The sequence below is a fragment of the Leptidea sinapis genome, chromosome 34 (assembly GCF_905404315.1).
Source record: "Leptidea sinapis chromosome 34, ilLepSina1.1, whole genome shotgun sequence".
In the NCBI taxonomy this organism is placed as follows: Eukaryota; Metazoa; Arthropoda; class Insecta; order Lepidoptera; family Pieridae; genus Leptidea; species Leptidea sinapis.
The window spans coordinates 811,842-834,914 of record NC_066298.1 but is presented as its reverse complement, the minus strand read 5'-3'; the positions used below and the strand labels follow the sequence as shown (position 1 = coordinate 834,914).

The window sequence follows — 23,073 nt, the reverse complement described above, 5'->3', positions numbered from 1 at the left end:
AAAGACACAAAAAATTGTTTTTTTTTTTTACAAATTTATAACGTCAGTGTGTGCCACAAATCGCAGGCTTAATAATTATAGTATACTATATATAGTTACATACATATATATATATAATATAATAATAATAATTTAGGACTAGACAGTATGTGTGAAGTGTGTGAATTAAAGAGAATAAGAAAAACAAATTATCAAGTGTAAGTCAGACTTACACACTAATTGTTTAGTATAATCATAAAAAAATAATTGTTGTTACTATAGACTTACAATACTAGCATATAGGCAAAAAAAGCGTGCGAGAGATATGAATAACTCTAACGGAGAAACAGCAAGCAAATCCATAGTTACTGTAACCGATTTTTTAATTTGTGGCGTGTCGTGCGACAGGTGGGATTCGGCGGCAGGAATGAGGCGAAATACTTTTTGGAACAGTCCCCGTGATAAATGCGTTAGACACACAATGAAGCGCCTTATGACTGATAGACGGACGGACACAGTGGAGTCCTTATAAGGTTCCAATCGGTTACCCTTCGGGTATGGAAGTTAAGAATGACAAGTTCTCCACCATTTGCTTGTGGTGAATAGAAATGAATTTAGTGAAATCTTGCGAATACTAACTAGATATAATAACAAAGATAATATTATTTACCTGTTAATATATCCAGTTTTACTTGTGTCATAGTCTGTAGAGCAGTGTGGTACATTGCACAAATCAGAGCTATTTTCGTACTCTCAGCAGAACCCAACTTCCGGTAGCTTTTGCTTGAATTAGCTCTAAAACAATTTCAAACACACTAAGAACTAATTTATCTCTATTTTACAAAAAAAAACTTACTTAAAAAAATACGTAAATATAAATTTATATGAATCATAGGGGAAAATACTGGATGATGATTTTGCAAAGTATTGTAAGCCCGAGATATTATTTAGAATACTTGCTTGTTAGCTAAAAATTTTAATATTTTCACTTATATATAATTAAGTGACACTGAAAAATGCTGCAGTTGGAATATCTTGTGTTTTAAGGACCATCAGATACAAAACAGATAATATATTAAAATAAATAAATAATAGTTATAATAGTAGCCATCACAATTCAATCAATCGACCACAAGAACACAACTCTGCCATGGCTCAAAGGATACTGCAACTCACTGGGCGTTGCAGCAGATGAACTAGTTAAAAGGGGATCCGAAACTGTAGCATATGGACCGGAATTACTGCTGCCTATACCTTCGGCCAAATGTAAAAAGTGTCTGCGAGAAAAACGGAACAATCACACCTAACAGAGTAGAGAAACAGAATGCGGTTCCGGCGCCCTCAAAGAACTTCGAAATGGCTATTCCTGACTCACCAGAAACAAGTCGGCCAGGGATCTACGAAACATTTTAGTTTATGTGTGGCAGACAATAATGGGTTTAAGTGGCAATTTTGGCATTTTGCAACACCATTTGCCGTAGTATAGCTTTGCTGAAACCAATATGATATGTGTTTAGTCTATACGCGTGGCCTCCTCAGGAGCTGTTGACCCGCCAAACTCTGGAATGAGAGTGAGTGAGTCTGGACACTCGTTCCACAGATAATAAGTTATAACTGATTCCTACCTACAGATTTTCAGGAACAATTGCTGTATACTATTTTAACTATCAGACTCTTCAATTTTAAAGTATTATAGTTGTCTAGAATCTGAATGAATAAAAATGAATACCTATTAGTTCTAGACTCTATAGCCCTCCATATAAACGCAGCTGGATTGTTTATTTGTACAGGAGTCGACGGCTGCGAGGGTCCTGCATCGTCGCACACACCGGCATCCAACATTTCCTTTAACGGATCACCTAACATTCTCTTCAAAAGCGGAACACCCCACAGAAGCGAGAGCTGGACTCGTAAGTTTGTCATAGTCGGAGGTAAGTATGCATCGAAGCTTTGAGAAAACCAACCCAGTACTGGGTGCCAATTGCTGAGGTTTCCTTTCTTACAGACAACATACTGTTGACAACTATCTAGGAATCTGGTCACCACCAACTGAAAAATATAAAGTACGATTATGTTTTCATTCTACCCGCAACGTCATAAAATAATTAATTTATATCTCGTGTTAAACAAAAATAATTTTATATTATATCGACCAACTCTATCTATATTTTTATGCGATTCAATTACATAAAGGTTGGTTGGTTGCAATTTCAATCTGAATAACAAGGATACAATTTTTTTTTGTTATACATAATTGGATTAAATTCAAAATTCTGTGCCAATAAAAAACAAAATATTTTTTTTTCATTTGCAAGACTAGACAAGACTAATGAAGAAACATACCACAAAGGTAGGGTAGAAGGTATCCGTCTGTGCGTAGTCACGGTCTATATACGCCAGCTGCACTAAGTTCCCGAGCAAGCACAGCGCATAGTTGCCCTCCAGCGTGTTGAACACAATTCGCATATTTTGATCCGCACTCAGAAACTCTACGCATTTGTCAAACAATGCGTGAGTACGGAATGTTGATATTGACTGAAATTAATGTTACATTTGTCTTATGTTACTGCTCATCATAATGCCCTGCCCATAAATACCTTTATAATATGGCGCTGATCAGCTTAAATATATCACTTGAATTTGTGCTCAGTGAGTCCTAGAATACGGTCTGGTATTTTATTGGGAATTTTAAAAAAAATTGTATAACGAAAAATACTATGTATTAAAAGTTATTGAAACGAAGCTGTCTTCAACTCTAAATTTGTTACTGCTTCTAATTAATTAATTCATACAAACGGCCGTCTGCGGGTTTATGTGCGGGCGACGGGAGGCAGTGTGGTGCTGACTTTTTTTTTTTGTGGAATAGGAGGACAAGCGAGCGTGCGGGTCACCTGTTGTTAAGTGATCACCGCCGCCCACAATCTCTTGCAACACCAGAGGAATCACAGGAGCATTGCCGGCCTTTAAGGAAGGTGTACGCGCTTTTTTAGAAGGTACCCATGTCGTATCGTCCCGGAAACACCGCACAAGGAAGTTCATTCCACAGCTTTGTAGTACGTGGAAGAAAGCTCCTTGTAAACCGCACTGTGGAGGACCGCCACACATCCAGATGGTGGGGATGATATCCTAACTTGTGGCGTGTCGTGCGAAGGTGGAAGGTGGACTTTCACACAAATTATATTTATTTGGCAAAACAGACTCGAAACGATGAAGATCGTCAGCATGATCCTGAGTCTTAACTATAGCTAACTTATTAATTTATTGATAATACGCACATAAGACAATTCATAATTATTTCTCAGGGTTATCCTGGTTACATTTTGTATCATCAATTATTTTCATAACAAAAAGGAACAAGAAAATCGTTATTACCTCTGGGGATATCTGGTTCATTTGATAAACCAATGTAGGCACCGACAGTATCTGTATAATGAACATAGTAAGCAGCTTCTCAGAAAACTGAGCTGATATTAGAGGCCGAAGAGCAAGTGCTATGACTGCTGACAGTGATATGTTCTTTAGATTAACCTTCTCTCGACATAGCCCCCTGAGAAGTAGAGACTGCAAAACAATAATAATGTATATCAAACAATGAAATATATAGTAAATACTAGCTGACCCAGCAAACGTTGTATTGCCGATATTAAAATCGCGATACAAAAGTAACTGTTGATAGTAGATGGGTGAAAATTTGAAGTTGTATGTATTTTTTAATGCTGACTCATAATCAAACAAATTTAAAAAAAAAATTCAAAAAAAAAGATGTTGGCCGATTCTCAGACCTACTCAATATGCTCACAAAATTTCATGAGAATCTGTCAAGGCGTTTCGGAGAAGTACGGGAACGAACATTGGGACACGAGAATTTTATATATAAGATATATTAATGTAAAGCACCAAGTATGGCAAATTTTAAGATTTTCGAGTAAAAGAGTGTTCAATATTTTTCTTCTAAATACTTGCATTTATTAACTCATGTCGGTAAATACTTACTTTTAACTAGTAACTAACACCTAACATCAACCAATATATGGGCATTTACAGTAACATAACATACTTTATGCTTCCCACTATAATTAATTAATAGATGAAAAAAAATAAAAACAAATTTGTATGGCATTCAGAATTAGAACAGATATAAAATGATTTGATCAAAATCGGATTAACATTCGTATCACAAGTAGTGTATAATTCCACCCTGTTGACGTCTGGCATTCTATAACGGGACATGTAGCACTGAATTCTTACGTCACACAGGCACTTTGTGGAATCAATTATCGGGTGTAGTTTTCTCAAACTTACAAACTTACTGCCAATTAAAGGTTGATAATGTACCTCTTGACCCCTGGTGATTACGGATGTCCATGGGCGGTTGCTTTATCACATCCCATCATGTGAGCCTATTGCCCATTTGCCCTCTCTTATATATATAAAAAAAAGGAATCATCCCCACCATCTGGATGTCTAGTGTTCCTCTAGCACAGTTTTCAAGGAACTCTCTTACAAATACCTACAACTAAACAATGGAAAGGGCTTCCATGTGCTATGTGTCTTGGATGGGTACACTTTTCATCATATCCAATATGGCCAAATATTTTAAATACATACCTTCAATGTCAAATAGTATCCCCGATGAAATAGAGATCCCATAACATTAGCACACAGCTGAGTCAAGCCTCCTCTTAGCTTATCAAAGTTCTTTAATCTAGTTATAGCCCAGGTGTTAGTTGCTGTGAATTCCAATAATGTATGCAAGTGAATCAATATGCTCTGCATGTCAGCAGGATACTCCGGCTTCAGCTGCTCAAGGTACTGGCAACATTTGAATAAGAGATCTTTTATATGGGCTATCCATCGAAGGCTGCAACAACATAACTAATTTAGTATCAGTCAAATCTGATCTGCTTAGTTTCAGTTTATGAAATTGCAATTATTTTTCTAACGAAGGTCGCGTAGAGCATAGAATGCTCATGAGAGTTATAGAATTCAATAGGTACCTACCGGTGTAAAGTAATCTCTACCTTGACAGGCATTTCTCATTACTAACTTGACTGTTAGGGAACTTTTGAGATTTATCCTTACTTGTATAAATAGAGGCGTATTTTATTGTTTGGTTCTTTCATTTAGACATTATCAAATCCACCAATGAATTCCAATTTAGTAATCACTTATCATTAAAGGTTCCTACATAATAGTACATGATAAAAACTACGCACCCCCATACAAATTAATGTTAACAAGAACACATTACACATTGTACAATACAGTTTTTTCTGTTTCATGCTTTTTGAATTTAATTTTGTGTTCTGAACTTGTCTTGAATTTTATTTATATTTTATATAAGAGGGGGAAAAAGGGCAAATATGCTCATGTCATATGCTCAATTATTATTATTTAAAACAACAATTCAAGGCATTTATTAATAGAAATCCATTTTATATCATATGTATGTAATATTTTTAAACATAACACTATGTAAATTTTTGTAAAATATGTAATACATTTTTTTTGTAAGTACTTAATATTGAATTTGGTTACTACAGTTATCAGTCTAAGAGTTAATAATGAGTATAAAACTGTATGTTCTTTAATAAAACGATTTGTTATTTACGAGTATATAATATCCCTTACTTCTGCGATTAATAATACAAATTAAATTTGTAAACAAAAATTATGAATGATGTGGGACTTGAAACTTCAACGCCTAGTTCGAACATAATTCATACCTAAATTTATGATAGATGTATTATTTGAATTGTTGGCTGAGTTGGTAAGAGTGTTTGGAGGGATCCTGAAGGGTCACTGGTTTATGTACCACATCATTAAATTTTGGTAACTTTTTTTTTTTTTTTTTTTTTAATTTTTTTTTCTTCATTTATCCAAATGGCTCAAAATTTTTTTTGTGTGGTAGAAATTCTCCCATAGGATGCCTTTTTATGCTATAAAGCACTAATTTGCAAACATTTTGTGTTGCAGCTTGAAGGTTGCCGTAGCTAGTGAAATTACTGGACAGATGATCTCAATGTGATCAGAATTTGGGTTCAATCAAGAATCCTGAGAGGCATTGCATTCTAATGGGCAGGGTTTTTCACTTTCCTTTAAGTGAACAAAAACCTTGTATTGTCACTTTTTCTGATTAGTAAAAAATTGTTAAGTTAATCACATCCCCTAGAAAATAATACATTTAATTGGGAAATACCACACATTGTAGACCAAATATCTAACAGAATATACGGAAATCAAAATACCTGTAATCCTTGTTCAAGAAAACTCCTACATATGAGATCTTCACTGATTCAGAATGGAGACTATGCACAATATATTTACATAGTCTCTCAAATCTTTTGCTATCTCTTTTCTGTTTAAATACTAAAAATAATCTACATGCTACTTTGTAAACATCCAGTGCTTGAACAAATTCTGATTGCCCTTCATCTTGAGATCCATGGTTGGTGTCTGGTAATAAATTATCAAATTCTTCTCTAAAAATTAAAAAAAAAAAAACATTTCAATATTCACAATATTATAAATATGGCACAGTTCTATAGTAATTACTATAAGTATGTTTGCAAGAAGATATACTGATATGAAATTGATTTGATCTTTAACCTCATTAATTTGAGATTAACAATATCAATTATGAGTTATGGTATTCTGATTTCAAACATATATCATCAGTTAAAAGCTCAAGCTTGGGTTCTAAAAATTGCAAATTATGTTACTCAATAATAAAATAAGACTGAGGATCACATTGGTTGCGAAACAGGCCTGTCCTGAATTAATAGTTCTTTTTGTTCCAGGAAACTCGGATCGCGAGGTATGCCTGATATCAATGTTGTTTTGCCATTTAAAGTGTAATTTGTGTTTTATAAATAATAGCCTATGTGTTATTCTGGTGTGAAGCTATAGGTACACACCAGGTAGCTATATTATTGTAAAGTTTCATCAAAATCCATTCAGTAGTTTTTGTGTTAAAGAAGTTCAAACATACATCCAGACATACAAACTTTCACATTTATAATCTTGTAAGGATATTAGGATTTAGCAATAGATCACTTATAATAAGGATGGTTTGAGTTTGTGAATGTATCAGAAAGCTATTTTGAAAATGAAACAAGCTATAAGAACATGGAAAATAAACCATCTAATAAAAAAAAAGGGACAGAATTGGTGAGGGAGGGAGTAGTGCCATATGGCACTTTTGGTTTTGGTGTATCTGAATATTCTAGTGTCTACAGATTTCAGAAGGTTAAAGGTGCTTTAGCAAACAACCATAAGACCAGAGATCTCTCTCAACATTATGTAGTCCATAATTAAATGTACTTGACTTTCTTATGAAGGCAGTGAGTTACAAATTTAAGAGTGAATATGGATGAAAATATAAAAAAGATTAACATACTTGTACATTCAATACAAAGGGAAAAAGTAACAACAATAAGGAAGCTTTCATGAAAGGTTTGATTCAGATAAAAGAAGGCAGCTAGGAATTATGCCAGGACTGTTGTAAATGGTGATACAAGATAACTACCAAGATATTGGTAGTAATTAAAGTTTAATAAGTTTATAAACTTTTCACATATAAAAAAGACAAGAAGACTATTTTATCCATAATTAAATATTATTTCAATGAAGTGATTAGTGAAAGTGCTAGATGGATCTGATGATGAGAATTATGATGAATATTTGGTATATGTACCAGATGTATTTTGTGCATCTAATCTATTTTTTAGCTTAACTTGAACGTATATGGATACTTTAATTAGATTAAGGATTACTTACAAGATCAGACTTATAAATCTTTGTCTTGCTAGCCATCCGCGAACAATAGATTGTATTTTTATAGCGGATTCTTCGCGCTTCTTTTCTAAGGCGCGTTCTTCTCTTGCAGCCTTCATTTGCTCGAGAAATGAGTCTTTAGTAGTTAAATTTTTCGAAAACATTTTGAATACATACACGGCTGTGTAGCTTTATTTGTTGTTAATCGGATATTATTATGGGAAATTCCAGACAGCACTATTATTATTTATCTCTTGTATTTTTCTTCATTATTGATTAGTTTTATAATACATGAATACTCTAACTAAGCCATGTTACATATTCCAATTATTGCACTTTTATTAAAAAAGCAGATGGTACGTTCAAATTCCAAATTATTACAAAAACTGAAAAATTAAAATTTTGTACCTAAGCTCTAAAGTCTAAGCACTTGGCATTTGAATTTTGAGTTTGACATTTTATTTGCGGCTGTCGACTTTAGTTGTCGTATTGCTCCTGACAGTTGTATTGACATTGATTACTAATAATGTTTAATTACGTCAATCAAGCTGACGTTACAAACGTAGAAATATTGACACAATTCTAAGATTATATTAAAGTTAGTTTAGTTTTATTTATTTATGGCATTGGTAACAAGACCATCAGCTTAAACCAAAACACAAAACAATAACTATATTTTAATGATTTGATTATGATAAAAACCCTTGTTATGTTTGTGGGAAAAAAATCTTGTTGTAGGTTAGAACTCTCTTCCATTCCATTTGATGACATTACAAAGTATGTCAATTGTCATGTATAAATTGACTGAGGCTTAAAAAGTGAAATACCTACATATAATTTATTTATTTTTAGTATCACACATCCTGAGTGGGTCAAACAGCTCGGCGGAACACTCTCCATGATAAATACGGTAGAAGATACACTACGAAGCGACAGAGCTATGCGTAGACATAGCGCCATATAATTGCGGCGTCCATGGAGTACTTGATCCCCCACTATTCAGTCAGCTCTGCGTTGCACAATTGGTCGAAATCCACAAGCTGATATTTGGGAGCACCAGACCAGAGATGGGAGCAGCAGTCCATATCTGGCCATAACTGCGCGTTATGGAGGGTTATTATGTGGACCGTCTTGAAGGAGTGTCTCTCTCTATTTATAACTCAAAATTATGACTGAGGACTCGGTAATCACTTGAAGTTTCGAAAGCGATTAAACTTACGAGAAATATTGCAAGGTCAGTAAACCTCCAAAATGACTTATAGCTTGTTTATGGCTTCTGATTTAAAGTGGGTTAAGCATATCACTGCCAAATTTTGTGAAAATAAACAAGGTTTGTTATGTATTTCATACGAAGGTTTTATTTTTTTATGAATAGGAGGCCAAACGAGCGTATGGGTCACCTGTTGTTAAGTGATCACTGCCGCCCACAATCTCTTGCAACACCAGAGGAATCACAGGAGCGTTGCCGGCCTTTAAGGAAGGTGTACGCGCTTTTTTTGAAGGTACCCATGTCGTATCGTCCCGGAAACACCGCAAAAGGAAGTTCATTCCACAGCTTTGTAGTACGTGGAAGAAAGCTCCTTGAAAACCGCACTGTGGTCGACCGCCACACATCCAGATGGTAGGGATGATATCCTAACTTGTCGCGTGTCGTGCGAAGGTGAAATTCGGCGGCAGGAATCAGGTTAAACAGCTCTTCGGAATACTCCACGTGATAAATGCAGTAGAAGACACACAATAAAGCGACATCTTTACGCAACGCCAAGTGATGCAGCCGTTCACAGAACACTGGGTGAGCACCCCGACAATTCGAGCTGCTCTACGTTGCACGCGGTCAAATGGATCAAGCTGATACTGGGGTGCGCCAGAGATGACAGCAATACTCCATGTGTGGCCGGACCTGCGCTTTGTAGAGCGCTAGAATGTTGAAGGATTAATTAATTACTAAGGCTTGAAGAATTGCCGTGATCTATTAATGACGCCCAGTTTCTTCGAAGCCAATTAGGCTTTGCCCTCCAGATGACCATGAAATTGGGAATCGCTCGAGATTTCGGGACCCAGTATTCCGATGCTAAGCGAGGCTTTAAGGGAAGTGTTGTTGAAGAGCTATATGGGGAGAATATGGGGTTTTTTTGCCTTTGTCCACTAAGATCCCCATAGCTACAGGTACATACATAGCACAGGTCCCTAACTTCCATGAGTCAGGGACTACGCCTTTGGAATAAGAGTGCCGGAATAAACGCGTTAGCACCGGCTTCAACTCAGGGGCACACGTTCTAAGCACGATTGGAGAAATGCCATTCGGCCCGCTCGACTTCCTGACGTCCAACGAAAACCGTGCTCGCCTAACACTTTCTGTCTGAACAGTACTTCAGGCATAGAGCTCTGACAGCGCGGGATGGTCAGCGGTGTTTTTCCGTTGTCGTCAAGAGTCGAGTTGGAGGCGAAAAGAGCGCACAGGAGATCGGCTTTCTCTATTGCCGTATGGGCCAGGGGTCATTCCTCATGTGCAACGGTGGCATGGACGGCTGGTTGAAGTTACCTAGAGCAGCTTTCGACAACGACCAGAACTTGCGAGGCACGGTTATATTTCCTCTTAAGAACATTGCAGTTCGGATCCTTTGTGGCCAGCGCCGCAACCCAAGTTCGATACGCCTGTTTTTTGAAGTCAGATGCTGACGCATCGAACCAGGGCTGTGATCTGCCACCGTTCAGTACTACAGAGCTTGGTATAAAAATATCCATGCCCTGTATCACATCGGCTACTGCAACGGCGCAGGCACTAGGATCATCCGAAGGGAAACAAACCCTGCCCCAAGGGTAGGATGCAAAAAAGGAAGGCATCCTATCCCAATCTGCTAACTTGTAGTGCCAAACGCGGTGGGTCGCTGGTGGTTTGCGACGTTGGCGTCGGATATGCACTACACTCCTGACCAGGCAATGGTCGGACGTTCCGAGAGGGGCGTCGACAAAGACCTGGTAACCATCGGGATGTGTAGTCAGCAGAAGATCTAATAAGGACGGCATGTGGCTATCTACATGCGGGAGCCGCTTTGACGACTCAACCAATTGGGACAGACCATACGCCAATGCAAAATTATGCACAGATTGCCCTGCGTAGTCTGTGGTACGTGATCCAAGCCTACGATTTCAGCGGAGGAGATCTGTACAAGCACGTCGTCAATGGGAATGGCCACCGGTCCTCGACACTAACCTATGCGAAACATAGCGGCCCTAGGCCGCCACTTCACGCCGGTATTCTTTGCGAGTGTGGTAATTAACCCGGACGAGTCTGGACTGATTGTGCTGACGTCAAAAGAACGGCAGCGTGACTCTGCCACTTCTAAAAAGCCCTTAGTCGCCTCTTAAGACACCCATGGGCCTGGGACTCCCCTATTCTTATTACGCCCCGGGGAAAGTACAGGGCAAAAGGGCAGAAGGCTCTTACAAACCACGCAAGTGGAAGTTTTTCTAAAAGTCTTAGCAGATTATTATGATAAGGCTACTTTTAGAATATAGCTTTTAGTTTCGTAGGAATTCTTATTTGCATTAAATATTACATTATTACCAAAAAAAAGTTGCTGTATGTTGAGCCAACTTCACAAGAACGAGCGTTACATATCCAAGCGAGACAAGTCAGTTTCATTCAATAGCTACAACATAAGGGGCTCAGCGTGTCTAAAGAATTTATTTTGGTGTCTGTCTGCAAACCTTTCTTCTTTGACTTTTTCAAGAATTGAGTTCAACTACGGATGCAGGTGTTGAGCTAATCAAGAATATTTTTGATGCCTGGGAGATTCCTCCCATTCGGTATTTGGTATCTTCTGTGATTTATCTAAGGCTTTTGATTGTGTTCAACATTCAACTCTGGTCAAGATGCTATGTCACTATGACATAAAAGTAACTGCGCTCGATCTTCTGATTTCATATTTAAGCAATGTAATTCAGAAGGTCGATGTGAATGGCAGGAGATCTCCTGGGATACCTCTTAGTATCCCACAAGGATTTAATCTTGACCATTCCTTTTCTTTAAAGATCTTCTTAACCTTATAGAAAAAATACATTTTAGGTAGTAGGTATAACAATACCTACGGTCGCTAACAAGCGGATGACACTTTACTCACGTAGAAGCGAAGTGATGTATGACGGAATAATCAATGTTCTATCTGACACCGTGTAGGTACTGGCTTACGGCCGTTCCCAATATAATATCTACAGATAGAGATAAATGTCTACCTTCTACTGTCAGTAGTTAGCTGTCAATAATCTGAAGCTCTTCCAATATACCCGATATGTCATTCTTATCGCCTTATATTGGGACGTGTGAATTGCAATTTCCATTCAAACTTTTATCGCTGGTAAGCGATACAAGATACGATAATAATACGTCCTCCGATTGACAGACAGCGTGTACAGACCGTCGATAAGTTTATTGGGACAGAAAAGTCAACGATAATTACAATTTTTATCTCAAGTAGGCCACAACCGGAGATAGACTGAATATTGGGAACGGCCGTTAGCGCTATTAACCTAATGTTATATACAAAGAAAACAAATAGTATGTGCCTATAAATTTTACTGTGCCAGTTTCAAAAATGTACATGCGAGTCTTTTATTAAATATAAAACCGGTAGAATCTAATATATTTATTGGCATTACTCTTGATTCTAAACAACTATGGGATCCCCATTTTGAAGGGCCGGCTAATAGACTTACTTCTACGGCACAAGCGTATACTAAGATTAGAAGAATTAACCGACGTAGATACGGCGCGACTAGTTTACTGTAGTTATTTTCATATTATTTTGTCCATGCTATGGTATAATGGTATAGGGCAATGCAGCCAATATTTAAACCATCTTTGTGCTGCAGAAGAGCTATTCACGCTTTTTATATCCTAGGCCCTAAGACCAAAAGAATCATTTAGATAAAAAAAATTAAGATACAATTAACTATTTAATTGCCTTTCAAATCTCCATATATTATTGATACTGTTATGTATGTACATAGGCAGATATAAGTGAATTTTCTAGAAATTTTCATTACAATGATGCTAACACCAGGTACAATTAAACTTACTTATCATATCTTCTATTCGGTTAAGTCGAGTTTTTATGTCTTTTTTGGGGTCTTATGTCTAATTTGTATATATTTTACAACATGATCCTAGAAAATGTTCAAAACTACTTAATTAATTGAAATATATTATGAATTTCAAATATAAATGACTTACTTAATGATTGAACAGATTGGGAATGGAGCGACCGTCGTCTGGTTATTAAATTAAGCGAAGTTGTATTTATTTTCATTTTTTTATTACATTAAGATAGAGGCCCATAAATCCTAAATTTACTTCCCTTCTTTTATAAATAATTTAATTGTCTATACTTATTATATACATAGGTAATTTTATAGTGTGATAAATTTAGTAGTGAATCTATACATTCAATACGCAATGTTATATATAAGTCACATAATTCCAATGTATATACTGTCTGCGGTCGAGAAGTTGTAGTCGAAAGCTCGTATATTATATATCATCTCCATAAATGAGGAAGATACAAGCAGAACAGAAGAAGCAAACTGTCAAATTTCAACGGTAAAAATTACAAAATGGGTTTTTTCTCCAAAATTATAGTAAGTTGTATTATATTGTTGCTGATGTCCACGGGCGGCTGCCTCACCACTCTCCATCCCTCGAGCCTCTTGCCTGTGTGCCCCCTCATATATATAATTGAAAAAAAGGTTTAACAAAAAAAACAACCGACTTCAAAAACACTATTCCAAAACAATAGATATAATATGCACTAAAAGTATAAAATTATATGTATTTTTATACAATCTAATTAATTTGTTCCAAAATTTACGTACCTCTTAAGGTCTAGCCCGTTATGGAAATTTCCAAATTTGCTTGATGTGATTGATATTTCACTTAAAAATATTTTAGAAACCGTTTTGAATTGCGCGTTTACAGATCGTGCATGGTCTCAAGCCTCTTTACCGATACGGTTTGGTGGTTTGGGTACTCGCAAAGTTTCGGGCGTTGCCTTACCAGCATTTCTATCTTCAGTTCATAGTGCGCAGCCTTTGGTTACTAGAATTGTAAATCATGTACCAGGTAACTCAGAGATTGTGTATTTGAACGAAGCTAACAATGCTTGGCTAAATATTGCAAACATTCAAAATTTTCCAGACGATTTAAAGTGTCAAAAAGCATGGGACGCACTTCTTTGTAAGTCAGCCTTTGATGATCTATTGATCTCATCTACTGACATAACAGAGCGTGCTCGTCTTTTGGCCGTGACACAAAATGAGTCGGGCTTTTGGTTACAAGCCTTGCCTTCTGCGCCGATTGGAACGCTACTTGACAATATGACATTGTCAATATGCGTATCACTCCGGCTAGGTATAAAACTGAATGAACCACATCAATGTAGATGTGGCGTTCAGGTAGATGCTCTTGGACGCCACGGGTTATCCTGCCTAAAATCGGCAGGCCGTATCAGTCGTCACGCCAGCATTAATGAATCCGCAGGGCATTTGCCGCTCTTAATATACCAGCTGTTTTAGAGCCAAATGGTATTACCCGCCGCGATGGCAAGCGTCCTGATGGAATGACGCTGGTGGCTTGGGCACGGGGAAGGGCGCTGGTGTGGGACGCTACTTGCGTCGACACTCTGGCTCCTTCTCATGTCCATGTTACGTCAGTTGGTGCTGGGGCTGCTGCTTCGACTGCCGAAGACGGCAAGCGTCGCAAATATGTTGGTCTCAGTGAGTCATACATCTTTGTGCCGTTTGGTGTCGAGACACTTGGCCCGTGGGGCCCAGAGGCGCGGAGAATGTTCAAAATACTATCTTCGCGCCTCAATAAGGCTACTGGAAACCCAAGCGCTGGCAGCTATTTCGGTCAACGGATCAGCCTTGCTATCCAACGGGGTAATGCTGCCAGTATTCTTGGTACGCTTCCACGTAATGATAGTTTTAATTTTATGTAGTCGTAGTATTGTAAATATAGTTATAAGATTTGTTTTGATTAAATAAATAATATATCTAATTAATTAATTAAATTCTAGTTACCATTATTTTATATTTTTGGAATCGGTGTCCTTCCGTCGCGACCCGCTCTCGCCTCTCGCCTCCTCATGACTCAAGCACATCTCACCTATAACTATGTATGTAGTTACAAACCTATCTTGGATGACACTGACTCCAAAAATTACAATAATCGTAACTAGAATTAGATTAATTAAATATATATTATAAAAATACGCAATTATTTTTATACTTTTTAGTGCATATTCTATCTATTGTTTTGGAATAATGTTTTTGAAGTCGGTTGTTTTTTTTTGTTAAATTTTTAATTTTATTTTTGGATTTTTAGTGAATTGGAAGTACACTACCTAACAATTTGCCTAAATATGTCTAGATATACTAAATTTTTCAATGCAGCAATGAATGTGAGCGCTTTGCAATTTGATTACAAACAGTTCCACAGATCGCACCCTTACTGTAAGTCGTTAAGGAGTCCCATTGATCATCATATTCGACTACGACAATTACTCGACCATAACTATGTTATGGTAGATGACTTAAATATCCAGATAACATAAAAAAGGTTCGGCCGAATATCGTTAATTTGCTCCTAAGAATTGAAGATTTCCGTTACTTTGTCATGGATTTCGTAATCAGAACCTAAACAAACTATCTTTGAAGTATATCATTTCCAATAAAAATGTATGTACCTATAGCATATTTAAGACTTTTATGGTTTTCTCATGGATGCCATTGTTAGATCTGGACCAAATTACAATGGGACCACACGGGAAGCACGCACCAGCTTTCAAATAAAAAACCAGTCGAAAGTTTTGAGGTAACAAACATAAAAAATACACACCGACGAATTGAGGACCTCCTCCTTTTTTGAAGTCGGTTAAAAAAGAATTATTACAACAGTACTTACAGCAATAATCAATATAAATAAAATGATAGAGGTTTTCATTTGAGCGCGTATCACTGTATAGATACAAAAACTACTGTATAGATTTCAATTACCTAAGTCTTCTCAGTTTTATTACATTACATAGACACTTGGCCCTTAATTATCTTAGTAAAAAGCTATTAAAGTTTTAAGAAAAAACGATTTTTATACCTAAGCACTTTGTGATCAGCCAGGTGTGTATGCGGACGAAGTCGTTGGTTTCAACTTGTTATTTCTAAAAATGTTAGACTACAGCTGGGAGACAGGACCTCAAACTAGTTAGAACATGCTTTAAGTCTCCTGCTCCTGAAGTAATGATTTAATTGCATTTTCTTATAAATATTATTGGGACTAAATGTTTAGCTACTGTGCCTTATGAGATACAGCCTGACATAAAGACAGACATCGGAATTTTCTAATAGGGATTCCGTTAATTTATTTTGGTACAGAAGCTTAAAAGAAAAACGTCTCATTGAATTTCATGTGCCCGATCTCTTCAGGTTGGTCTCTTCCGAATGTATGATTGATTTTGAGTTACATTAAATAATTACAATATCCAATTAAGAATATAAACGTTTTTAAATGGTATTATTATTGATCCACCAGTATTTGGCGTAACGGGGCATCACTTTGTTTTTGGAGATCATTTCCCGTTCCCTACGGAACCCCGTTCCCCTTCCGTTGCCCGCTAATAGTTTCTTATAGAAAACACCACCTTTGGGTGCACTTAAAGGCGAACCAAGTCGTACTTTTCGAATAGATGGCATGAAAATCATATTAGCTTTTTAAATGCGCATTTTATCGTAACCTGTACTGCGATAGATACTCGTTTTATTTATATTCGGTTTTGTTACAGGTGGCTTTAATTTTCGGAGTACATGGAGCATGTCGTGGCAATGAACTTTTAAAAGTAGCTGTTGATGAAGTCGAAAACTGACACACACAAAAACAAAAATTGATCGATCCTTCGTGATCCGAGAGGAATACATAACTATTGTACAGAAATACCTGCTGCTGTCTATATTCATCCATTATCAAAATGGCAAGTAACTACTTCAATCAAAATATAGGAAAAAAATAAAATTTCAAACTTGCTATTAGAAATCGCTACTTAATGGAAGTTACCAGATATCAGGCTGTATACAATATTGTTTTCGTCGTACTTCTTACCCTTTCGGCATATTCTGGAGCGGACTTAACTGTTCTCAAGTGACATGGAGGATGGAAGTCGAGTGCTGTAGCAGAGGGGTACATAGAAGATTCCATCGAGAACAAGGCTAAAATATGTGAACGCATCGTGGAAAACATTAAATTGCAACCTTCACTTAATAAATCCATGCCACTGTCGCCGCGCCAATCTACATCCAAACCAGATATTCACCGTCACATTTTCCTCAAAATGAGCCAGATTCGGACATTATTTCACACACGCAGAATATAAAATCTACATCAATTTCTCATTCCTAATAAAACTGTAACAATAAATTTTCATATTTGCGAAAATGTCGCAAATGTAAATATAGGTGTTTGGTTGTTTTATTAATAGATACTATTTCATTTCAATTTAGTTGTTACTCTTTGTTTTATGAAATATTATTATTACAATAAAATATGAGGCGCCTTTTATTTCCTCAGAATAGGTGATGAAAAGTAGAGTGTAGAGATACATACCGAGTATTTTACTAAAGAATCCCTCGCTTTACTCTGGATGCAACGAAGTGCCCTCGCCTTCAAAATATTATTTTGCTCCCTTATGATACAATGTACTATGAAATAGGCTGGCTATCATTTGAAATAATTCAAGTAACGATTGGTTGAGTGGTACGTTAGTGTCTTCCTATGGAGGATCGTCAGGGTGAGGTTCCACATACTAAATATTATATTAAATAGTATTTCATGGGTAGAAATTATAAGGTTAGTGAAAAAATGTAGATGTTGCAATTTTATTCGTATGTTTGTGAAATTTCCCACTACAGTAACTGCATTTTTTTGATGGAAAACAGAGGACAGATTTGCTGATGTAGGATCACCATGGCCTATACTCTCTTATAACACCTGAGGGATCAGGAGGAAGCCTTACCGACCTTATAAATCATCGAATAAACGTACCTACATATGGAAGTATTTTGTGAGTACTTAATTTTTTTTAATTATTTAGTTGAGTTCTCGCTTAAAGGCCACTTCTTGTGGCGGCGACAGTGGAGGGTCGCCCTTTAAATATGGTCTAGGGAGGCGATGGCTGGTCTATGTGTTACCTATGATTGTAAACGGGCGCTACTCGTGGTGGCTGGAGGATCCTGTTACCATAAAGTCTGCTCCATGTTTTTAAATTAACAGTTTTTATATTTTTTTAATTGCTAATAAAATGCTCGCATATCTTAATAACTTTATTTATTTAATCAACTTTTTGACTTCCTTGTTGAAAGTGCACATTTAATGGTGTTTGGCGTTTAAGTAATTTTGTTGTATCACTTTACATAATATATTAAAATTGAAATAATTTGTAAAATGATGAAGCTGTAATTATTGATTAAAAGAGTGGAAGTCAAAAGTCAAAAACTGAAAATAAATTTATATTCAGTACATTAGCGGTTACCAATGAGTGTTTACCTACTCAGGTCAATAGTTAACAATGCAAAACAAAAGGATATGTGTCAGAGGTAGTCGAAAGATTATTTATTATATTTGAAGAATGTCATTAAGTACACATTTAAAACTGCACATCCGCTCATTAGCCAGTAGGTGAGTAAGAGTTGATAAGGGCGATGTAAAAACGCTGATTACGTCAAAATCCATAGATATGCAAATGTGTGTGGAGCTCGATCGGAATGCTACTTACTAGAACGATGACGCACCGGGTTGGGGTGACGATTAAGAAAATTGATAAGCTGGTACTAAGCTACTGAGGATGTAATTACGTAATTATTTTTTTTCGTAGGAATTATGGCTAAAATTTGTTAATCATGGGAATGGTTCCATCGCTTCACGTTGTGTAGAGATAGCCGTGACATTATGTATACAAATTAAATTTGATACCAAAATGAACGATGCGGGAATCGAACCCGCGCCTCTCGGCTTTCGGCCGAGAGCCACAACCTGAGAGTTGAACAAGACATACCAAGATTTTCAATACATTACGGGAATGTGAGGAATAGACAAGGTGAGGGTAGCCCTGGGAAAATCAACTCCCATGTTTATTAACTTAAATTCTTGAAATTTAACTCTTTTTTAATTAAGTTTAGATACCTATCTTTGTTTAAAATCAGCAAATAAGGTTGTTATTTGTTTTTAATGTCATTAAATTAATGGAGAAAATCTATAATTCCCACATAAAATATGAAAAATAACGTCTTGAATGAAAAAAAAATGAAATTCAGAAAATATTAACTGACATCTCTGAAAGACACTGAAAGTCTGAAAGTCACTTTCTCAATTTAAATCTAAATATCTATATTTCAATACATTTGTTCTAAGAGAATAATATGAAAATGCGTGATGTTTTAAAATTTAACTTATAAATAGAACATGTTATCTCAGCTAACTACTGGGAGGCTCCTTTGCATAGGATGCCGGCTAGATTAAGGGTACCACAACGGCGCGGCGCCTTTTTCTGGCGTGAAGCAGTTTCGTAAGCATTACTGGGTTTCGGTCTGAAGGGGCCGTAGCTATTGAAATTACTGGGCAAATGAGACTTAATATCTCTCAGGGTGACGAGCGCAGCTGTTGTAGTGCCGCTCAGAATTTTTGGGTTTTTCAATCATCTTGAGCGGCGCTGCATTGTAATGGGCAGGGGGTATCAGTTACCATCAGCGGAACGGCCTGCTCGCCTGTCCCTTATTTTCATAAAAAAAAACATTCAAATATAAAATTTTGCCATTCTCTTAAAATAATTACCGCACAATAAAACACAGCGGTGGGCTTTTTTTCTACTCGTAATTTCATAAGGCGGGCTAGCGTTGTCCTTTCTAGATGAATAAAAACTTATCTCGCATCAAGTAAGCTCATTAAAGTGACTAGCAATACCTACCTGCACTTTTACTGCTACAATTTTTTTCATCCCTAATAGATAAAAGTAATGAAAGTACAAATTTTTTGAACTTTTTACAAAACACTAAGTAATTATGTTAAGAACAACATCATTTACCTTATAGTTACTTAGAATTACGTATGTAGTTGCACAAATTATATATTTGAGCTCGAAGAGCTCAAAAACATCTGACGTTTGATTGACATTCGGCGACAGTTTGAAGCGTTTATGTATGGAATTAGCAGGAAGTTGCAGGGATGGCCTTTAGGGTCAACCGTTATCCTATTTCTTTTTCATGCACCTATTGTGGAAATGTCATAAGCTTATTTTACCCAGAAAAATATAAAATATAAGTGATTAATACACATGCGATAAAACTGTTTAATCAGGTGAATTCCATTTATATATTTTTTCTTTTTCCATGTTATATTATTATGTTATTGTTTAATATTAGAGCTATTTATAAGTTTATTTTTATATTTATTTAGTTTATAATAATTTCCAACCATAGTTATTACTATATAAAATATAAGATTAAAGTACATTATTTTTATTTTGTTTATCAAACTACCCTGATAAAGACCATTAACTGAAGATGGAAGGGAAAAGGGAATAACTGGCCCACAGTGGCAAAAATAGCCCAAGACAGAGGGAAATGAAAATCTTTAGGGGTGAGAGGGATTAAAGGCATAAAAAGGCATTTATTTTCTCAAAATTGATTCCTTTAGAATTCTTTTTGATGTCATTTCTTATTCTACTAGATACTACTACCGCTTCGGAAACAAATGGCGCTCTGAGAGAGAAGAAGCGGCGCAAGAAACTCTCCCAGCATTCTTTTTTTTTGCGCTCTTTTCAATAAAAATATACAATATTGTACAGTCGCTATAAAATAATCACAATCTAGTCCCAGGCTGTCCGATCATTTAGATATTTAGCAGTGGAGCAATAGGATTTACGACAGAGCCATTTTTTTATAAAACATTTAAATTTATTTATAGATAATGCCTGAACAGTGGCTGGGACTTTATTGTAGAAGTGTATACATTTACCCTTAAAGCTATTATGTGTCTTATGAAGCCTACTAGAATTAGTTACAAGCAATCCCTTATTTCTAGTGTTATAATAATGAAAATCACTATTAAGAGCAAAAAGGTGACGATTTTTGTGAACATATATTAAATTTTCATAAATGTACTGACAATAAACAGTCATAATATTTATTTCTTTAAATTTTTCTTTGAGAGACTGTCTATAACCAAGCTGATATATAGCACGAACAGCTCTCTTTTGCAGTGCAAACACTATATCAATGTCAGCAGCATGACCCCATAGTAATATACCGTACGTCATGATGCTGTGAAAATAACTAAAGTACACTAATCTAGCGGTCGCAACATTCGTGTACTCTCTAATCTTTCTAACTGCATACATTGATTCCAGTACAATATCAAATTTATAGATACTTTATACTTAAAATGTAAATATTTTTTTAAATTTAATATTATTTAAAATATAATGTTTTTTTGTTATATAAAGTGCTATATTTTTGTGTTTGTTTGTAAATCTGGAAATACCTAAATGGTGATTTATTTTATTTTACTATATTATGATTAGAAGGACCACCGTTGAGTTTCATACCGATTTTTCTCAACGAAAAGGCTTTACGTATCGGGTAGCAAAAAAAATACTTAATTTTATAGTTTAATATATTTTTCACAAACGTAATAAATAGAAATATTTGATTTGAGGATGCCAGACGTATTTCAGATGTACTAGGCTACTTCTTGTAACTACTTAAACATTGTGTAAACGTATCATTAACCATTAAGTACCTCAGTGCACGTCTATAACGCAGTGGTGGAGAGCTTTTATACATCAAATCAAATCTTTATTTGAGGCTGGCTAATAAGTGACTTTTCATTACTTTAATCGGAAGAATGATTTTGAAATACGTTACTGCTTGTTGAAATATGTGAATCACAGCTGCTTTCAATATCCAATCTCTAATTTAACTAATTTAGAATGAAGATTTGATGTCGTAAACTTGTAGGTTCCTTCTATTATATATTCTTTGGTCATACGTCAATTGACCCGTAAACTGTCAATCTTAATTTTCAAATCCATTTAGTTCTAGAAAAATACTTATCTAGAAATAATAATCTTAAAACGTACTTATAATAGGTACCTATCTAAATATGTCGTGGGTGTGCAAAGTGCAAAATATTTATAAAACGTTAGGTGCATAGTAGGTTAATGTAAAAATTATACTTTATAAAATAAAGTAGTTTTACATCTAACAAAAGATTTCCGGTTTTGCAAGGCAATTTCTAAATTTGTATATTCTTTAACATGGGGTGTTCCATAATTACGATTTAATAAATAAGTTGTTAAAATGGGAGTTCCACAGGGTTCAGTTTTAAAACCTTTTTTTTCTGTTTCAGATTTATATTAATGTTAAACACTATCTCGCCAAGGTTAAATATCGAATTGTGTTGTTTGCTGTTGATAAATAGCTCATGTTTAAATTAAACTGTTGCTTTTCTACGAAGATTTGCTTACTTATGGTAAAAAAACAGAATATTTTAAACGATGGGTCAATAAAGAGTCCTAAGCGACACTGCATTGTAATGAGCAGGACATATCACTCACGATCAGATGAATATTTTGCTCATCTAATCATTTTTCCTTAAAAAAAATATTAAGCGTTTAAGTTGCAGTATAGGTATCCGTAAATTGGCTAAGCACTTTATAAAAAATAACGAGAGAAGTTGTTAAATAAATTAGTACATATAATTAAGTATTATAGTGTGCAGTATTTCCATAACGATATCCCCTTACGAAAACTGCATAGATATTGTGCCACAAAGCGAGGCAATCCTGTGATTAATCTGGTGTTGCATGGATGGCAGTCATCACCTAATGGTAATTCTAAAAACGTAATAAGCACAGTCTTAATCCTGTAACTTGGAATTAGGCGTCCGCAGATACGTTTTCAACCCACCTGTGACAGTATTATTGACACTTATCAATTCATTATACGTACCTTCGCGACTATAATATAAAAAAGGTATTCAGTTCTGAAACAAGTATGTGTATGTAGGTACATTGTGAAGCAGCTGTTAACAATAGGTTTCTATCGATACATGAGCCCACGCATCGATGTATGATCACCTGTGAGGGCGGACAGGAACAACAACAGGCTATTCAAAGCCTTTTCATGTACCATTCGTTGCGATCCCACCAATGAGAGACGAGGGCGTGGCTCTGCGCACACGCCGCCCGGACATCATCAAACTGTCAGTGTATACCCAGC

At 35.9% G+C, this 23,073-nt stretch overlaps 1 protein-coding gene across 2 annotated transcripts in view; it reads right to left on the bottom strand.

Annotated features, from left to right (window-relative positions):
- Positions 1-8,175, bottom strand: part of LOC126974854 (ubiquitin-protein ligase E3B) — a 38,856-nt gene extending 30,681 nt beyond the window's left edge. Inside the window, exons 1-7 of one of the 2 annotated variants that reach the window (XM_050822522.1) lie at positions 7,759-8,175; positions 6,228-6,461; positions 4,588-4,840; positions 3,352-3,540; positions 2,323-2,514; positions 1,709-2,028; positions 650-774 (exon numbers count right to left, since the gene is read on the bottom strand). In XM_050822522.1, coding sequence (XP_050678479.1) covers positions 650-774; positions 1,709-2,028; positions 2,323-2,514; positions 3,352-3,540; positions 4,588-4,840; positions 6,228-6,461; positions 7,759-7,919 — 1,474 coding nt within the window. In that variant the 5' untranslated portion in view covers positions 7,920-8,175. Of the gene's footprint in view, positions 1-641; positions 775-1,708; positions 2,029-2,322; positions 2,515-3,351; positions 3,541-4,587; positions 4,841-6,227; positions 6,462-7,758 lie in introns of those variants that run through there. The other variant, XM_050822523.1, reaches the window with a different exon arrangement.
- Between the last annotated feature and the right edge of the window lie 14,898 nt (positions 8,176-23,073).